At 38.9% G+C, this 18934-nt stretch overlaps 1 protein-coding gene across 6 annotated transcripts in view; it reads right to left on the minus strand.

Annotated features, from left to right (window-relative positions):
• LOC126183515 (glutamate receptor ionotropic, kainate 2) overlaps nucleotides 1-18934 on the minus strand; it is a 270896-nt gene that overhangs the window by 14133 nt on the left and 237829 nt on the right. For 4 of the 6 annotated variants that reach the window (XM_049925566.1, XM_049925565.1, XM_049925564.1 and 1 more), the window contains 2 exons: nucleotides 4249-4364; nucleotides 2640-2795 (listed from right to left, as the gene is read on the minus strand). In XM_049925566.1, coding sequence (XP_049781523.1) covers nucleotides 2640-2795; nucleotides 4249-4364 — 272 coding nt within the window. Of the gene's footprint in view, nucleotides 1-2605; nucleotides 2796-4248; nucleotides 4365-18934 lie in introns of all 6 variants that reach the window. The other 2 variants (XM_049925570.1, XM_049925568.1) reach the window with 1 other exon arrangement.

Below are 18934 nucleotides of genomic sequence, written 5' to 3' on the forward strand. Positions count from 1 at the left end.
TGAAGCAGAGAATAACACCAAGAAGTTATATAGCAATCAATAGCCTTTGTATGATGGCTTGTACAATTTGTGTGATCTGATACCTTATTAGACCAAACTAATTGTAAAGAAATGAGGAAAAACATTTACACTGGAATTAGACAAGATATCTTCACATTTTATACTCTTTCTTAGTACAAAGTGAGAGTCCAGGTACTGTAAGTGAAGGAAAATATATTAATTTACATGTATTTCCTTTCATGCTGTCTGAATTTAAATTGTTTAAATTATATGCATTTTATTTTTTTCTTAAATATAAGCATTTTCTACAAGCTGTTTGTATACTCCTCTCTACTCACATGTAATAAGAATTCATTCATTTGATATGCAAAAGAAAAGAATTGAGTTGCACATTTAGGACTGTGATGAATGCAATTTAAATGACACACCATGCAGGAAAAAGAATCTCCATTTAAACATACAACAATGAAGGGGCAGCTGGTGCACAACTCTCAGACACTCACTTTCAACTTTCAATGAAGAAAGCTGCTGTACAGTACTGAAGGAAAATATTTACATAAGTTTTTTTGACTGCACCAGTAATAATTTTCAGAATGTTTATAACTTACACAAAGCAGTATGATATTCAACAAACTTGTTAATCCTAAATACAAAACATAAATCATGTACCTACAGTTATTAACATTGGCAATGATGGATGATTAGCAAGCAAATTACTTTGACAAGTTGAGATAATACTATGTGGAAAAACCATATGACTTTGATGACAGAAAATGCAACCACTGTATTAGATGCATTAAAAAAAAATCAGCAATGAAATAGTAAAAGATATTTTTAATGTTGTTCAATTTTCCATGAAATGTGGGGATTCCATTTGTGGGGACATATAAAGTACAAATAAAAGACAATGTTACAAGACTTCTTTGTCAGTGCACAACAAAGTACTACAAAATACTGAATTTCTTTACATATGAAAGTTCACAAAAACAAGGCTCAATGGGATAATTGTCTAGTGGTATTCTAAAGACTTGATGATAAAGTCACTTTTTTTTGCTAGGGAATAAAAATAATGTATTGATCTGGTTGGTTGGAAGTTAAGGAACTAAACAGCGAGGTCATCAGTTAGATATATGTACTGAAGCGGCCTGCTAAGTGAAAAATGAATACAAGGACAGTTGCAAATTTCCATAGTTGCCTCTTACCATGAGCCAAAAATCGAAAATAATTCACTGGTTACAAGACAAATTCATGCAGATAAAAATTGGCTTCGAATCTATTGAAAGCAGAGAAATAACAGTAATCATGATGTACTACTGTAATATTGCTATGCATTTGCAAATCTGCATTATTGAGATTCCTAGCATATTATACAAAGATTCTATTCTCTTTTCATTTCCCAACACAATATCAAATATAAGCTGCCAGTCTTACTCTAAAAAAAACTTCACTTATTGCCATCTCACTACTGTTTATTTCATGTAACAGTTTTCTGGTATGGTTATCCTCTTGCTAAATCTAACAGTAATATTTTTTTGACATTTGCATTCACTAGCAACAGCTAAATATCCTTGTGACAACAACATTACACCTGAGACAGTGCAAAGAAACTATCTGCAAAACATGCATACTTGCTACAATACAATGTTTTAGATGTATTACAAAATCAGCTATAAAAAGGGTGCAATTCATCAAAATATCCACAGTTATGGATATATTAATCTAATTTTAAAACTTCACATATTGCTCTTCCAGAAGTACTGCTGAATTTACTGGTCAAATACTCACTTTCCATTCCCCAGTCACTCAACAGGCAGGTTGCAACAAAGACATGGCACATCTAAGACTTACCAAATACTTCCATAAAAGAGATAAGCCACTTTTCCAGTGTATTTTATAATGCTGAATAATTTAATACCAAACACTATGTGGTTATCTGATAGAAGAAAGGCAACCACCAAATAGTTTAAATAATGGTCATATGAATTTGAAATAAGTCCTCCCTATATTGCAGTGCCACCTATTTACTCTTTAGCTATCCATATGAATGTATATGTCATTCTGGAATTCATTTTGTGTCTTCTTCTTACTTGTAAACTGAAAACGTACATAATTTCTCTCCTTCCATATTTTTATTCTGTCATAAATAGTGGTGCTTCAGGCACATTTCAGTTGGTTTTAAATCCTTTGCAAATCTAAATCTATGTGAGATATCTCGGTTACAGACTTCGTTACATCTCACCCAATGTGTAAAACCATCATTAACTGGAGTAAAACAAGTTTCATGTGTGTATCTACTACAGAATTTCCAGATAATTTAGAACCTTTGTACCCTGCTAAATCTCTTAAATGTTCCTGATTTTCTCATTATTAATGCTGATTAGCACACATTTATACCATTTCCTACTGTCATTGCTTTATACTTCTTTGTGTGGACTCTCAGTTATCAAAGAAAAATATATGTTTATCTGTTTTTCATCATGACATGTATACTTCTCTCAAGCAATTAATATCGTAATTCACACAAGTTACATATTATTTTTATTTATACCAACACATTTATTCATACATTATTAACAAATGCTAATGATTTTTTAAGGAAAAAGACCTTTCTTTTATGTATCTTGCAGAATGTTCCTCACCCTTTCTTCAACAGCTACTTTTCGTGACTTCCAGACAAACTCGCAAACAGCAATCACACAAGCAACACCCATGCCACCCATCAGCACAACAAAAACACCTCCAACATTGGCCAGTCCAAGCTCGTTTGCTGTGCTGCTGCTCTTGGAGGTGTCATCCTAAGGAACAACATAAAAACTGATATAATAGAACTCATAATTTTGGATAAAAGAGGATATTAAACAGTGTATAAATTTGGATCTTCACATTTAATGATTTTCTGACAGGGAAAAATTACACATAGTAGGACAGCTGGAACTTTACGTGTACATTTTTTTGTAATATGATAAAGTGAACTTTTCTATGATGTAACAATTAATGCATCATATTCATCAAGAAAATTTTATAACTCAATTGAGAAAAATGTTGACGTCACAAAGAGACAAGGGAGCTGGCTATCACTTATCTTCAGGAGGTGAAACTCACGGTGCGGGTATAATGCAGACACTTTAATGTGGGATTTGGCCAAGAGAATAAACAAATGAGAAATTATACTGTCATGAGGAGGAAAGAGTTGAGGGGGAACAAGTCCCACTTTCCCCTCATAGGGCTGGGAGTCTATACCAGTGATTTGCGCTGCTGTGAAAGCACTGGTGTGAGGTCAAAGCAATTGCCAATCCTTTCTGTTGTTGTGGGAGTAATACTCCAATTCTGTGATGAATGAGGACTAGTTCTTCACTCAGTTCAAAATACGAAAACAACAATGAATGCATGGTAGAAAGCAAAGTGGAGTACACAAAGCATCCAGTAAATGGTGTCAAGCAACTGTTTGTTGAAATTGGGTTGTGTCCTAAATGAGGTAGAACAGGGCTGAACCCAGACCAGTATCATACACAACCATAGTTCAAAACAACCCCACCTCAACCTGCTATGTTCAAGTGTTCGCATAGTAATAAAATCATTTGAAAAGAAAACAATGGGTCTGAGAACTAAACATCCCTTCAGAATGGAAAGAGAGACTGGCTGGGGAAGTTGGAAAACAAGGACAGCAATTTAGATAGGGTCTAACCAGCATTTTTGTCCATTTGGGATTTAAAAAAAAATTGGAAGATCTACGTTAAAAAATATATATATATATATATATGAACAGTGAAATTGCATGGTATGATTGACACTTCTGAGATAATTATTTTGTTTCTGATTTTACTACTTCTTTCATTCATCAGCATTTGATATCATAAAAATTCCATTTTTAAATACTTGAAGCTTATCTTAATCTTAAAATAAGATTACATTTCTGACATTTTCCCAGTTTCATTATTTTTACACTACTTGAATTCATCAGATAATGATTCTGATTATATAGCACTTGAGGAAATATTTGGTGTTTTATGCTCACAATTTTGAAGTAACATTGTGGGCTTTCTTATTCCTTTCAGCAGTTTTTTATTTCCAAGAGCATGTTCAATTAATCTTTTATAGTTAATATCAAGAAGGAGATGACACAAACTAAAGTTCAAGAGCTAGAAACGTTCATAAAATTAATAATAAGTTTGCAGTTATACCATAGATATTCAATTTATTATAATGACTGTGCAACAAATTACAGTGTACATTTTTGCTATTACATACTCGACATGTCCCACCACCACGTTTTTCTTTCCACCAACGTGTTTTCAGTATGTGCAACTTTCCTTCTTCTTGCAACTTCAAAATAGCTCCGCTTATAGCAGTGCGATATGGAGAATCTGCAATTAAATTGAAATTGTATGTTTTGAATTCTCTATTTTAACAAAGAGTGATGGCAATGAAAATAATCAATTATTGACAAAATTATTTAATTGGGTAGATAACAAACCTATTCACCAAGTGGTGGCAGAACACACACATAAACGGCAGTTGTATCTGGCAAGCTTTTGGAACCAGTGGCTCCTTCTTCAGGCAGAAGGGTTGATGGGGAAGGAAGAGATGTGAAGGAAAAGGACGCGAGAGGTCTAGGAAATGGGGTAGTTTTCGGGAAAGTCACAAAGAACTGCGGGGCAGGGGAGACTTACCATAAGGGATGAGAAGGAAAGACCGATTGTTGGGGACTGCATCGGACGAGATTTGAAAACCTGAGAGCTTAAGGGTGGAAGACAGCATAACATGCAGGCAGAGATTACTGCTTAAATATCATGCATGAGTTAATAAGAGTGAAACGCTAAGTGCATTGTACATAACAGAGATGGAAGGGGGTGGTGGTGAAAAATAGACTGGTAGGACAATGAAAAATGTAGAAAACTAAAACAGTGTGAAGGAAAGAGTAGTTACAGTGAAGAAACACTGAGATGGAAGAAATCAATGTAAATTAAGGCCAGGTTGGTGGTGAGAACAAAGGACGTGTTGTAGTACTGGCTCCCACCTGGGGACTTCTGAAAAACTGGTGTCTTGGGGAAGAATCCAGATGGCGTTTGTGGTGAAACAGGCACCAAGGTCACGATTGTCATGTTGTAGAGCATGCTCTGCAACAGGATATTGTGAGTTGCCAGTATACACCCTCTGCCTATGCCCATTCATCCTAATTGATAATTTGGTGGTAGTCATATTTATTTAACAGCTGGTATATGACATTTGTCTTTTTGCAAGTGGCTCTCCCTTTGACAGTATCGTCAAATGGGGTGATTTCGAACGGTTTTGTCATTATTTTGATTGTAACTTTCGTATATATTGTTAGATTAAATTGATTGTTATGGAAGTGGTAGGGTATATGTGTAACGAATAAAATATCCCAGAACTAGAAAGTGTATGTGTAGGTAGATTTATCTGAGGCAGTTAAATAAAGTGTCCGAAGTCACCCCATGGATTGGGGTGACTTCGTACATATGTGTTTTTTAAATCTCTGTCCGAAGTTACAGTATATAGAGGGTGAATTCGGACAGTTACCGCCTTTTTTTAAATTTTATGTGCTTTTTATTTGATTTTGGTGACATTTTACACATTTTAAGGTAGCCCTTTGTTATAAATAAGTGATACGGAATGATATAATGAATTTTATACATTACAGATAAGTTCTGCATGAGCTCGTTTAATATTTTCGCTTAAGCGAACAGAAAGATCTTCTGACTGTCGTTTGAGGAATAAATGCACCCATTTTTCTCCTGGCAAATTATTATGAAATTTCTTCTCTTTTCGGCAGATTTATCAAGGTAGCCTTTAACTAAATATCTAATATCCAGTTTAGTGAAGGGAAATCCCCAATGTGCAGCCGTCAAGATACCTTGCTTCAACATTTCTTCTTCTTCTTTATTTAGCACTGGCTGTCCTCCCATTTTTTTTGGATGTGCTTTCTGCACTTTATTTTGTAGGGTTGATTTAGGTATACCATACAAATCACACGCTTTTCTGTACGATAATTTACCACTCTGAGTATCACGAACAGCTTTATCTAAAAGTTCCGAGTCATAATTACACCATACTGTAGCACCTCTCCTGCTCTTATACATTCTTGGCACTGTCTGAAATCACTCCACTCAGTACACAGTTTTACAAAAACTGTTATTATTTTATAACCTTGCCCGAGAAACTCGACAAACTTTTACAGAAATTGTCTCAATGCTGTTAGCTACTGAATGTGTCAACAATTACAGTTACAATAACTTCCTGCTCGGCACAACAATAGAAAGTTTCCACTTTATGATAATGCATGGATTTTTAACACTGAGACTGTTTGTCAGTTATTAACCTAGGGAAACAACTGACGCAAAATAAAAGTTGTCAAAAGCGATAAATGCAATCTTGCGCTTAAAATAACTGGTGCACGGACGTTAAAATAAGTAACTCTTTGTTTCTATGCAGTGGCAAAGAGCAAATAAGCCATACTGTGTGAATTCGCCCCTGTGTCCAAAATCATTGACGGTATATGTTTTGCCAGTTACAGGGCTGTTATAGGTGGTGGTAGGAAGGTGCATAGGGAAAGTCTTGCAGTGGGGGCGGTCACAGGGGTAGTAGGCACAGGGTAGGGAGATGGGTGCAAAAGGAGCATAGGAACTGACAAGAATATTGAGATTGGGAGGGCAATGGAAAGCTATTCTAGGTGTCAAAATGTAAGTTGCCATCCTTTCCCTCGCGTACAGCCTTGGCATCCGAGGGAAACACATTTGTTTGGACGCAGACTCATTACAGCAATACACCATCATTCTCACTTCAATCTTCACTGCACATAATTACCCCACCAGCCCAATTAAAAAGCAGATTTCCAGGGCCACCACATCCGATCCTGATACTGCCAATCCCCACAAAAAACAACTTTGGAGCACACCACTGCTGACATTCCTGGTCTGGGATGTGTTAATCAGCATTATCGACAGGGCCATGACTTCCTACAATCATGGTGTGAAATGAGATCCATTCTGTCTGAAATTTTGACCACCACACCTAGAATAGCTTTCCATCACCCTCCCAATCTCCACAAATATTCTTGTTAGACCCTATGGTCCTTCTGCACCCATTTCCCTACCCTACGGCTCCAACCCCTGGGACCACACCCACTGCAAGACATGTCCTATGCACCCTCCTACCAACCCCTGTAACAGCCCTTTAACTGGTAAAACATATACTATCAAAGGGAGAGCCACCTGAGAAACGACACATGTAATATACCTGCTGTTATACAACACTGTACGGCCTTTTACATCGGCATGACTACCACCAAATTATCAATTAGGATGAACGGGCATAGGCAGAGGGTGTATACTAGAGTCTTGCATGACCGAGTAAGCGAGCACAAAATACGAGGTGGGGCGAGCACACCCTAACTGGATTGGCTACCTGCACTAGTTCTGGTGACCGAGCATAGAAGCCGTGACCGAATACGTAGCACATAACTTCAAACACATTACACGTGTTATTATCCGTGTGACACTGCAGCCAGTACGGGCTTCTTATTTGTGGTGTGTCTCTCTCTAATCATGCAGCGCGAGGAAGCCAGTGTGGTAAGACGTAAGATTGAAACCAATGTTTACACATTAAAGAAACGTGAAGGTCTAAAAAGCCAAGTATGGAGTACATTTCTGTTGGTTGTAGATGAAAACATTGCGTCTACTGGGTACGTATCATGCATAAACTGCTCCACTTTATTGTTTTTCCAGTCAGCAACCACTCATTTAAAGAAACACAGTTGCAAGAAACCTCACAAAGATCGTTTCTTTGGCCGTCCTTCCATTATCTTAATATGCTTGAAATAAGTGAAAAGCAGGAAATTCTTAACAATGTGCGACAAATGTGTGCTACGTACGCAGGTACAACATTCAATCATTAACATAATCGTTTTTGCATAGTTAGTGGAAAGTGTATTATAGAGAAACGAGAATGTTGTGACTCGTATAATATTTCATTAACGTAAAACATCTCGTTTTTATGGGAACGGGGGGTCGGGTTGATTGGGGGGAGAGACCAAACAGCGAGGTCATCGGTCTCTTACGGGAATGTTTCGATGATTTCCATATCAGTTCTGTATTACTTGTCTCTTTTGTTTATTATCACAGATCCTTCAAGTACAGTGTCATCACCACCCAGAAAGAGAGCTCGTTTCAAGGAATGGAGGAACAACAGATAATCCGCAGCAGATGAAGTAGATCTGTACATTTTAATGCACCCCGGAGATGATGATGACATCTTAAAGTGGTGGAGCAGACATGAAACAGATCTGCCAGGTTTGGCTGCAGTTGCAAGACGTATTTTATGAATCCCAGCAACAAGCGCACCTAGTGAAAGGTGCTTTAGTAAAGCCGGCATGTTACTAACAAATTGCCGCAGCCAATTAAATCCGGAACGCGTTAGTGATTTCCTGCTGATCAACAATAACTATAATTTTGTTTATGTTGCAAACAATTGAAACGTATGACAAGTTACGTCTGTAAATGTTTAATGTTCTTTGTATGCTTTCTTTATGAAGATGGTTGTCTTCTAGATTACAGGGAAAGCACTTATTTAATGTTTACTATAAATGAAAGGAAAAATATCTCTTTTGTTTGGAAATGAGACTCGTCTTCTATCCACGATTGTATGGAAATATCATTTTACTTTCCAAGTGCTTTATCAATTTAGCTGTGTCACTTACCCGTTCTAGTAGACGTTACTTTTGTGTTAAACGAGAGAGACACAGAGATAAATACATTGTGTGTGTGTGTGTGTGTGTGTGTGTGTGTGTGTGTGAGAGAGAGAGAGAGAGAGAGAGAGAGAGAGAGAGAGAGAGAGAGAGGCGTAGGATTTGCACAGTATAGTGCAGCGAGCCGGGGCGAGGCGAGGTGAGACGTCAGCGGTGACCGGTCATGCTCGGTTATCCGCATGTCCGGAATCCGGACAACAGACATGGCGCGAGTACGTGACCAAGCCGAGTCGTATGGGACCGGACATGAGCTGCTCGGTCCCCCCGTCAACAGGCGAGCCGTGACCGGTCAAACACTGAGTGTTGCAGCACTCTAGTGTATACTGGCAACTCACAATATCCTGTTGCAGAGCATGCTCTACAATATGACAATCGTGACCTTGGTGCCCGTTTCATCACACACGCCATCTAGATTCTTCCCCAAGACACCAGTTTCTCAGAAGTAGGCAGATGGGAACTAGCTCTACAACACATCCTTTGTTCTCGCCACCCACCTGGCCTTCATTTACATTAATTTCTTCTGTCTCAGCATTTCTTCACTGTAACTACTCTTTGCTTCACTCCGTTTTAGTTTTTTACATCTTTCATTGTCTCACCAATCTATTTTTCACCGCCCCCCTTCCACCTCTGTTACATACAATGTACTTAGCTTTTCACTATTATTAACTCATGCATGATGTTTAAGCAGTAATCTCTGTCTGCATGTTATGCTGTCTTCCACCCTTAAGCTCTCCGGTTTTCAAATCTTGTTCAATGCAGTCCCCAACAATCAGTCTCTCCTTCTCATCCTGTATGATAAGTCTCCCCTGACCTGCGGTTCTGGGTGACTTTCCCAAATCTACCCCCTTTCCTAATCTCTCTAGTCCTTTCCCTTCACCCCTCTTCCTTCCCCTTCAACACTTCTGCCTGAAGAAGGGGCCACTGGCTCCGAAAGCTTGCCAATAACAATTGTCTTTTATGTTATTGTTCTGCTGCTGCTTCGTTAATAGATTTTTTATCTACCCAGTTAAATAAAAGGGTGATGACAGTATGCTGTGCCTATAAAAAAGTGAAAGAAACTGATGGTATTACACTATAGGATTAGTAGTATACTTCCAGAGCCTGCCAAATCATTTTAATATCTAAGGGCTATGAAAAAATAAAACATGGTACAAGCAAGTTAAATAAGTGATTGGTAAGGCCACTAGAATACTCTGATTTGGAGAGAGGATTCTCAAAAAGTGTGATATATCAGTAATCAAAATGCATACAAGATATTAATATGACATATTCTAAAGTACCCCCTCAGTGTTTGGAATTCCTATCCACAAGGTATGACAGCAGACATCAAAGGTATTCAAGAACTGTTAGGACCATAAAAGGTTTGTATATTTCATATCATGGAATAATTTAAATGCTCAGGGAATTTAAAAGAGAATCTTTGAAAGAATGGGATTATTCAACAAAGTCTAGCCAACAGTTCTGTTGCTTCTGTTATGTATGCTGCATAAGTGCCACAGGAGTAAAGTAGGAAACATACAGTCGCATACAGACAGTCGTCTTTCTCCCACTCCATATGCAAATGTAACAGGACAGTAAATTGATAATAGTCATATGCAGTACCCTTCATCATACATTCTACAATGTCTTGCTGTGTATAAATGAATCTGTGCCAAATATGTTGTGTTCCCACATCCCACCTCAGATAAATGATGCACAAGCAATTTGAAGAATGATGTCACATTTGACCATGCCATTACATTAGATGCAGACAAAAGGGGTACACAGATTCTTCCCCAGTAAGGGGGGTGGGGTGGGGTGAGGTGAGGGCATGGGAAGGGGGGATGGAGCTGGGTAGTGGCTTTTAAAAATGCCGCTGGGAACGGCAACCCCATCATAATACCATCATATACACGGGTGTGATCCTCTGCGAAATAGGAGAAGTCTTGTCCCAACATTGGCTGGATAAAGGGCATCAGTAAGGAAGGATGTAAGTTGTATGTAGTATCATAGGTTATCAGTATTGCCAGAGCTGGTGCCTTGTAGCTTCTTGTGGGTGCTGTGGCTTTGAACATTGCCACCAGTGAAGAATCTTTGGACTGCTGACCAATGGGGAGTGCCAGGATGGTGTTATAAGTGGTGATCACCTGGGTGTCAGTCTCTACTGCTTCTTCTACTTCTACATGTAGTTCTGTGCTTCTAGTGAGAGTTCTGTGTTGCTAGTTGGTGCCGAACATTACTCCAAGTTGTTGACAGTTAGCTCTACTGGCAAACATTCAGTGCATATAGATGCATGACCAGTGTCACACTTCTGCTTATTGTTAGTCACCAACAAGTTGTCAACAATATAGCAGTTCTTCAGAATAAGTTGAGTGCATTACATTTATTCAAACTGCATTTGTGTCAAATAATCTTTTGCTTGCCTGTCCAGATTCCTATGGCAATAGATTCTTTGCCACCTTCCACACATTTGTCATTAGCGACAAGGGCATTACGGTTGCCAATGTACAACACAGCATTGCAGTTGTGATTATGTTTATGGGGTGCCCAACTGCGCACTCATCAGCACCCATAGAAGGCCCAATTTTTACACTGTGCAATTTTTAACACAGTCCAGTCCACTCTCACAAATGGTGATGATGAAATGATGAGGACAACACAAACACCCAGTCCCTGGGCAGGGAAAATCCCCAACCCAGCTGGGAATCAAACCCGGGACCCCATGATCCAGAGGTAGCAATGGTAGTCACTGGACCACGAGCTGCAGACATACAACACAGCACTGCAGTATTAAACTGGAATGCATTCTTATCATTTCTCTGCATATAGGTAGTCTTCTGATAACAAACATAGGATATGTTGTTGTACAATAAGGACCAGCAGCTATTATCACATTAACTGTGCCTTCCTTTAAGAAGATTTCACTAGATCTCTTTACTGACTTCACTGACAAGACAAAGGACAATTTAAATTTATATGTATACGTATAACAGGTACACATATATCAGATATTTTAATCACATAGTAAAATGATTTAACGTAATCTTTACACTCATGATAGCATTCAACAGATACCAAGCAGGCTACCTATGAAATGTACTCACTGTCATCCCAAACCAGAAATCCAGTACATTCTGGACATTCATCTTCAGACACGTATTAGTCATGTTTATGAGAATGCATAATTCCGACTCCCCAAGAAGTCTTAACATGGCTGCACACGGAGCTCCCACTGGAAAGATTGTCTTTATAGACTAGCACATTCAGGCTACTGCATGCAGCCTACCTCCTCAAATTAAGCCAACAACACCTCCACAGTCATCTCCTCAATCCTCAAGCCATTGTCACTTCAATATGCTTGTCATTTTGTGTATGCTCTTCTATCACACCAAAATTATCCATCCAGTGATATCTGCTGCAATTACGAATTCATGTCTCACTCTCAAATTGTGTCTTGTGGGATACATCCACTTCCCAACTACATCAGCACTTCTGTGCTTTAAGTACAGACTGCTCTTACAGTCTTCTTTTTTTCTGTTATGATTTCATTGCTTTCTCTTGTTGTCTCCTGGTATTCACAATTTTCCCATTTATATTTATTTCTTGTTACTATTTTTAATATTTTATGTCATTTGGTTTTCCTGAGTTCATTTTTCCATTTCTTGCTTTCTTACTAACTGTTCATTTTCTGGCTTATCTCAGGTAACTGCTTGTTCTCTTCTTCTTAATCCTGTGTACGAATAACCTCTATCTATCCTGTCTATAAAAACACTCCCTGTATTACTGTACTGCTGTTCTGCTACCATCTCCTTCCTACTCTTTGCAATCTCCCATAGCCTTTCTCTCTCCAGTCCGTAATTACTACCAACAACATGAACCACAATGTAACACCAAAAGGATATCTATCTCTCTCTCTCTCTCTCTCTCTCTCTCTCTCTCTCTCTCCCTCTCCTTCTCCCTCTCCCTCTCCCTCTCCCCTTCCCTCCCTGTGTATACGCATGCATGTGTGTGTGTGTGTGGGGGGGGGAGGGGGGGGGGGAGGGGGGCAGGCACATGCAGAAGTGTGACTGAAAACAGTTACAGGCACTTTGTGTCCAATCACCACCACCCTTTATCTGTTTCAAGTATCATTTATTTTAGATGACAACACTTTGATCCAGACTTTCCTTGGACTTATTTTGAACTCCTGTGGTTATAATGTCATTACAAATTTTATCGAGTTACTGGTTTTTGCATGAGCTTCTCTTCAGACTGTTTAGTTATGTTACTACAACAACAGCTGTGCTTGCATTTGAACTGGGAGATAGCGATCACCACATGTACTTGCTTGAAAGTGTTCCAGTAAATACATTCTGCATAGTTAGAAAATTGGTGATGAGATCAAATGGCATCAAGAATAGATGTGGAACAGCAATAACAGCGTTGACAAAAGCTATTGTAACAACAGAAGAAGCAACTGGAACAACAGAAGAAGCAATAGCAACATCAGAAGCAACAGGAAGAGTGTTAGAAGAACCACAAGGAGCTGATGGACGCAACACATGCAAATCAGCTACACTAATCCCTCTGGGTATGTCTGGTGCCTAGGTTCCCAGTTTTGTTGCAATCTAGAAGTAAACTAATGTTTTATGGTATGAGGGGCGTTTGAACAGTCTGTGCAAAAATAAAAACTACTTACGTGTTTGGGGTAAACATTTTTTTATTTTTTGACATAGTGCGGGTAAGTTACTACAAACAGCATAGTGAACGCATTATTGTGGCCAAGATAGACACGAGGCCCATGCCTACTACAGTAGTACAAGTTTATATGCCAACTAGCTCTGCAGATGATGAAGAAATTGATGAAGTGTATGATGAGATAAAAGAAATTATTCAGGTAGTGAAGGGAGTTGAAAAATTTAATAGTCATGGGTGACTGGAATTCGAAAGTAGGAAAAGGGAGAGAAGGAAACATAGTAGGTGAATATGGATTGGGGGTAAGAAATGAAAGAGGAAGCCGCCTGGTAGAATTCTGTGCAGAGCATAACTTAATCATAGCTAACATTGGTTCAAGAACCATGAAAGAAGGTTGTATACATAGAAGAACCCTGGAGATACTAAAAGGTATCAGATAGATTATATAATGGTAAGACAGAGTTTTAGGAACCAGGTATTAAATTGTAAGACATTTCCAGGAGCAGATGTGGACTCAGACCACAATCTATTGGTTATGAACTGTAGATTAAAACTGAAGAAACTGCAAAAAGGAGGGAATTTAAGGAGATGGGACCTGGATAAACTGAAAGAACCAGATGGTGTACAGAGTTTTAGGGAGACCATAAGGGAACAATTGACAGGAATAGGGGAAAGAAATACAGTAGAAGAAGAATGGGTAGCTTTGAGGGATGAAATAGTGAAGGCAGCAGAGGATCAAGTAGGTAAAAAGACGAGGGCTAGGAGAAACCCTTGGGTAACAGAAGAAATACTGAATTCAATATAAAAATGCAGTAAATGAAGCAGGCAAAAAGGAATACAAATGTCTCACAAATAATATCGACAGGAAGTGCAAAAAGGCTAAGCAGGGATGGCTAGAGGACAAATGTACGGATGTAGAGGCTTATCTCACGAGGGGTAAGATAGATACTGCCTACAGGAAAATTAAAGAGACCTTTGGAGAAAAGAGAACCACTTGTATGAATATCAAGAGCTCAGATGGAAACCCAGTTCTAAGCAAAGAAGGGTAAGCAGAAAGGTGGAAGGAGTATATAGAGGGTCTATACAAGGGCGATGTACTTGAGGACAATATTATGGAAATGGAAGAGGATGTAGATGAAGATAAAATGGGAGATATGATACTGCGTGAAGAGTTTCACAGAGCATTGACAGACCTGAGTCGAAACAAAGCCCCCGGAGTACACAACATTCCATTAGAACTACTGACAGCCTTGGGAGAACCAGTCCTGACAAAACTCTACCGTCTGGTGAGCAAGATGTATGAGACGGGGGGAAATACCCTCAGACTTCAAGAAGAATATAACAATTCCAATCCCAAAGAAAGCAGGTGTTGACAGATGTGAAAATTACTGAACTATCAGTTTAATAAGTCACAGCTGCAAAATACTAACACGAATTCTTTACAGACGAATGGAAAAACTGGTAGAAGCCGACCTCGGGGAAGATCAGTTTGGATTCCGTAGAAATGTTGGAACATGTGAGGCAATACTGACCCTACGACTTATCTTAGAAGAAAGATTAAGGAAAGGCAAAAATGTACATTTCTAGCATTTGTAGACTTAGAGAAAGCTTTTGACAATGTTGATTGGAATACTCTCTTTCAAATTCTGAAGATGGCAGGGGTAAAATACAGGGAGTGAAAGGCTATTTACAATTTGTACAGAAAGCAGGTGGCAGTTATAAGAGTTGAGGGACATGAAAGGGAAGCAGTGGTTGGGAATGGAGTGAGACACGGTTGTAGCCTCTCCCCGATGCTATTTAATCTGTATATTGAGCAGGCAATAAAGGACACAAAAGAAAAATTTGGAGTAGGTATTAAAATCCATGGAAAAGAAATAAAAATTTTGAGGTTCGCCGATGACATTGTAATTCTGTCAGAGACAGCAAGGGACTTGGAAGAGCAGTTGAACGGAATGGACAGTGTCTTGAAAGGAGGGTATAAGATGAACATCAACAAAAGCAAAACGAGGATAATGGAATGTAGTCAAATTAAGTCGGGCGATGCTGAGGGAATTAGAGTAGGAAATGAGACACTTAAAGTAGTAAAGGAGTTTTGCTATTTGGGGAGCAAAATAACTGATGATGGTCAAAGTAGAGAGGATATAAAATGTAGACTGGCAATGGCAAGGAAAGTGTTTCTGAAGAAGAAAAATTTGTTAACATTGAGCATAGATTTAAATGTCAGGAAGTCATTTCTGAAAGTATTTGTATGGAGTGTAGCCATGTATGGAAGTGAAACATGGACGATAAATAGTTTAGACAAGAAGAGAACAGAAGCTTTCGAAACGTGGTGCTACAGAAGAATGCTGAAGATTAGATGGGTAGATCACATAACTAATGAGGAGGTATTGAATAGAAGTGGGGAGAAGAGGAGCTTGTGGCACAACTTGATTAGAAGAAGGGATCGGTTGGTAGTACTTGTTCTAAGACATCGAGGGATCACAAATTTAGTATTGGAGGGCAGTGTGGAGGGAAAAATGATAGAGGGAGACCAAGAGATGAATACACTAAGCAGATTCAGAAGGATGTAGGCTGCAGTAGGTACTGGGAGATGAAGAAGCTTGCACAGGATAGAGTAGCATGGAGAGCTGCATCAAACCAGTCTCAGGACTGAAGACCACAACAACAACAGTCTCCTTTTAGACTTATACACTTTGTCCAACGCTGTTCTAATTTGTTGATCCCTTCCAAATAATAGGAATTGTCCAAGTCTGGAAAATAGCTATTAGATGCTGCAATTACCTTCTCATTTAAATAAAATCTTTGTCCCACCAGCCATTTCTTCAAATCGAGGAACAAATAGTAGTTCGAGGGACACAATTCTGGAGAATAGGGGGGATGTGAAACGAATTGGAATCTTATTTCCAATAATTTTGCAACCACAACTGCTGAGATGTGTGCTGGTGCATTGTCGTGATGGAAAAGGACTTATTTGCAGTCCAATCGCTGGAGTTTTTCTTGCAGCTCGGTTTTCAGACTGTCCAATAACAATGAATAATATGCAACTGTTATAGTTTTACCCTTTTCCAGATCGTCCCTTGTGAATTTCAACAGACAGTAGCCATAACCTTTCAAGCCGAAGGAATGGTGTTCGCCTTTTTTGGTGCAGATTCTCCCTTGGTAACCTGTTGTTTAGATTGTTGTTTGGTCTCAGGACTATAGTAATGTACCCATGGTTCATCCACAGTGACAAAACAACACTTTAAGTCCTGCAGATTCTTCAAATGGTTCAAATGGCTCTGAGCACTATGGGACTTAACATCTGAGGGAATCAGTTCCTTAGAATTTAGAACTACTCAAACCTAACTAACCGAAGCACATCACACACATCCATGCCTGAGGCAGGATTCAAACCTGTGACTGTAGCAGTCGCGCAGTTCCGGACTAAAGCGCCTAGAACTGCTCGGGCAGAGTGGCCGGCTGCGGATTCTTCCTGAACAGCTGCAAACAATCCTTGCAACACTTCACATGATTCCGTTTTGGGTCAAGCATGAGCAATCGCGGAACCCATCTTGTGGATAGCTTTTTCATGTCCAAATGTTTATGCAAAATATTATGTACTCATTAATTCGAAATGCCCACAGCACTAGCAATCTCACGCACCTTAACTCTTCTGTCATCCATCACCATACCATGGATTTTATCAATGATTTCTTGAGTCATAACCTCCACAGGGCATCCAGAATGTTCAGCATCACTTGTGCCCATATGGCCACTCCGAAAACTTTGAAACCACTTAGAAACTGTTCGAATTGAAGGTGCAGAATCACCGTAATGTTAATTAAGCTTCTCTTTAGTCCCCTGCGGCTTTTTGCCTTGCATAAACTTTTTTGTCCATTTTTTGACAATCATTCAACTTCCTTGATGCACACGAATGTCAAGCACAAAGAAATAGACCAATACGGCTGAAACTTGGTGTGCGTTCTTTCCAAAGATGCTATTAACTATACACGACCTCGATACGTGCTGGTGGTGCAATCTCTCGGACTTTGCATGGACTTTTCAAACGCCCCTTGCAACTACCTTTCCTGGCCTATACCAGCATAAAGAACTGCCCTTTTGCATTGCAAGTGCACCAGTACTGATCCAATGACATTTTGAAAAATTGATGATGTAAGTACTATCATATGTCTACATCTATATGATTACTCTGCTATTCACAATAAAGTGCCTGGCAGAGGTTTCAATGGACCACCTTCAAGCTGTGTCTCTACCGTTCCACTCTTGAATGGTGCATGGGAAAAATGAGCACTTAAATTTTTCTGTGGAAGCCCTGATTTCTCTTGTTCTATCGTGATGATCATTTCTCCCTATGTCGGTGAGTGGCAACAGAATGTTTTTGCTATCAGAGGAGAAAACTGGTGATTGAAGTTTCATGAGAAGATCCTGTTGCAATGACAAATGCCTTTGTTTTAATTATTGCCACTCCAATTCATGTATCATGTCGGTGGCACAATCTTCCCTATTTCGTGATAGTACGAAATGAGCCACCCTTCTTTGAACTTTTTCGATGTCATCTGTCAGTCCCACCTGATGTGGATCCCACACCGCACAGCGGTACTCCAGAATAGGGCAGACAAGCATGGTGTAAGTGCAGTCTTTTTAGTAGGCCTGTTGCACCTTCTAAGTGTTTTTCTTGGGTCCAATCAAAAAGAATAGTTATCAAATCTGTATCTCTAATTCAGGAAACTGTAGACAACTGATGTCAAGTGCAGCTTGCAAAAAGCATATTTTTCCAAACAGAAGTAGAATATCTAGGCCACCATGCTCAATAAAGATGGTATCTGTCCAACGGAACAACATTCAGAAGCAAATGAAAAGATCCAAATACCTAAGAATATAAAATGAGTTACAACCTTTCATGGGTAAAAAAATGGTTATGTGAAATTTATTCCACTTACAGCTACCACTGCCTATGTGCTAAACTAGCTAGGAAAGATGGAGAAACAGTTAAAGTGGACAACAGTCTGTGAGGGGGCCTACAATAAACTATAATGTTTACTAGAATTAGAATGTTCATTGTAAGCCATTCAGTATATTTTGATACTGTGGCCCTTGTCAATATTAATTACCAACACTTAGTTTACAATTACGCATGACTACTTGAAGCAATGATACTAGTAGATTTATTTACAGGTGTGTAAATGAAGAATTCTTTTATAATCATTAGATACATTTTTACTGAAAAGTACAGCTACTCAATGCACAAGTCTTGAAAATCACTGTCCATGAGTTCATCAAGTGTGTAATATTCTTGCTCTTTTAATGACATTTCTAAAACTTTTTTAAAATTGTGTAAGGCAGTCAAATGAGCTGTTTTTGGCAATTTGTTGAAGAATTTCAGGCTTTATGGCTATTGCACGTGTGAGAAAGTCTTCAGTATGGTAAATCTATCACGTGGCTATTTCTGGTATTATGCAAATGAACATTTTTCTTAGTCTAAATTTTCTTTGGCATAAATTAGTGAAATATAGATGTAAA

The sequence above is a fragment of the Schistocerca cancellata genome, chromosome 4, assembly GCF_023864275.1.
Source record: "Schistocerca cancellata isolate TAMUIC-IGC-003103 chromosome 4, iqSchCanc2.1, whole genome shotgun sequence".
Classification (NCBI taxonomy): Eukaryota; Metazoa; Arthropoda; class Insecta; order Orthoptera; family Acrididae; genus Schistocerca; species Schistocerca cancellata.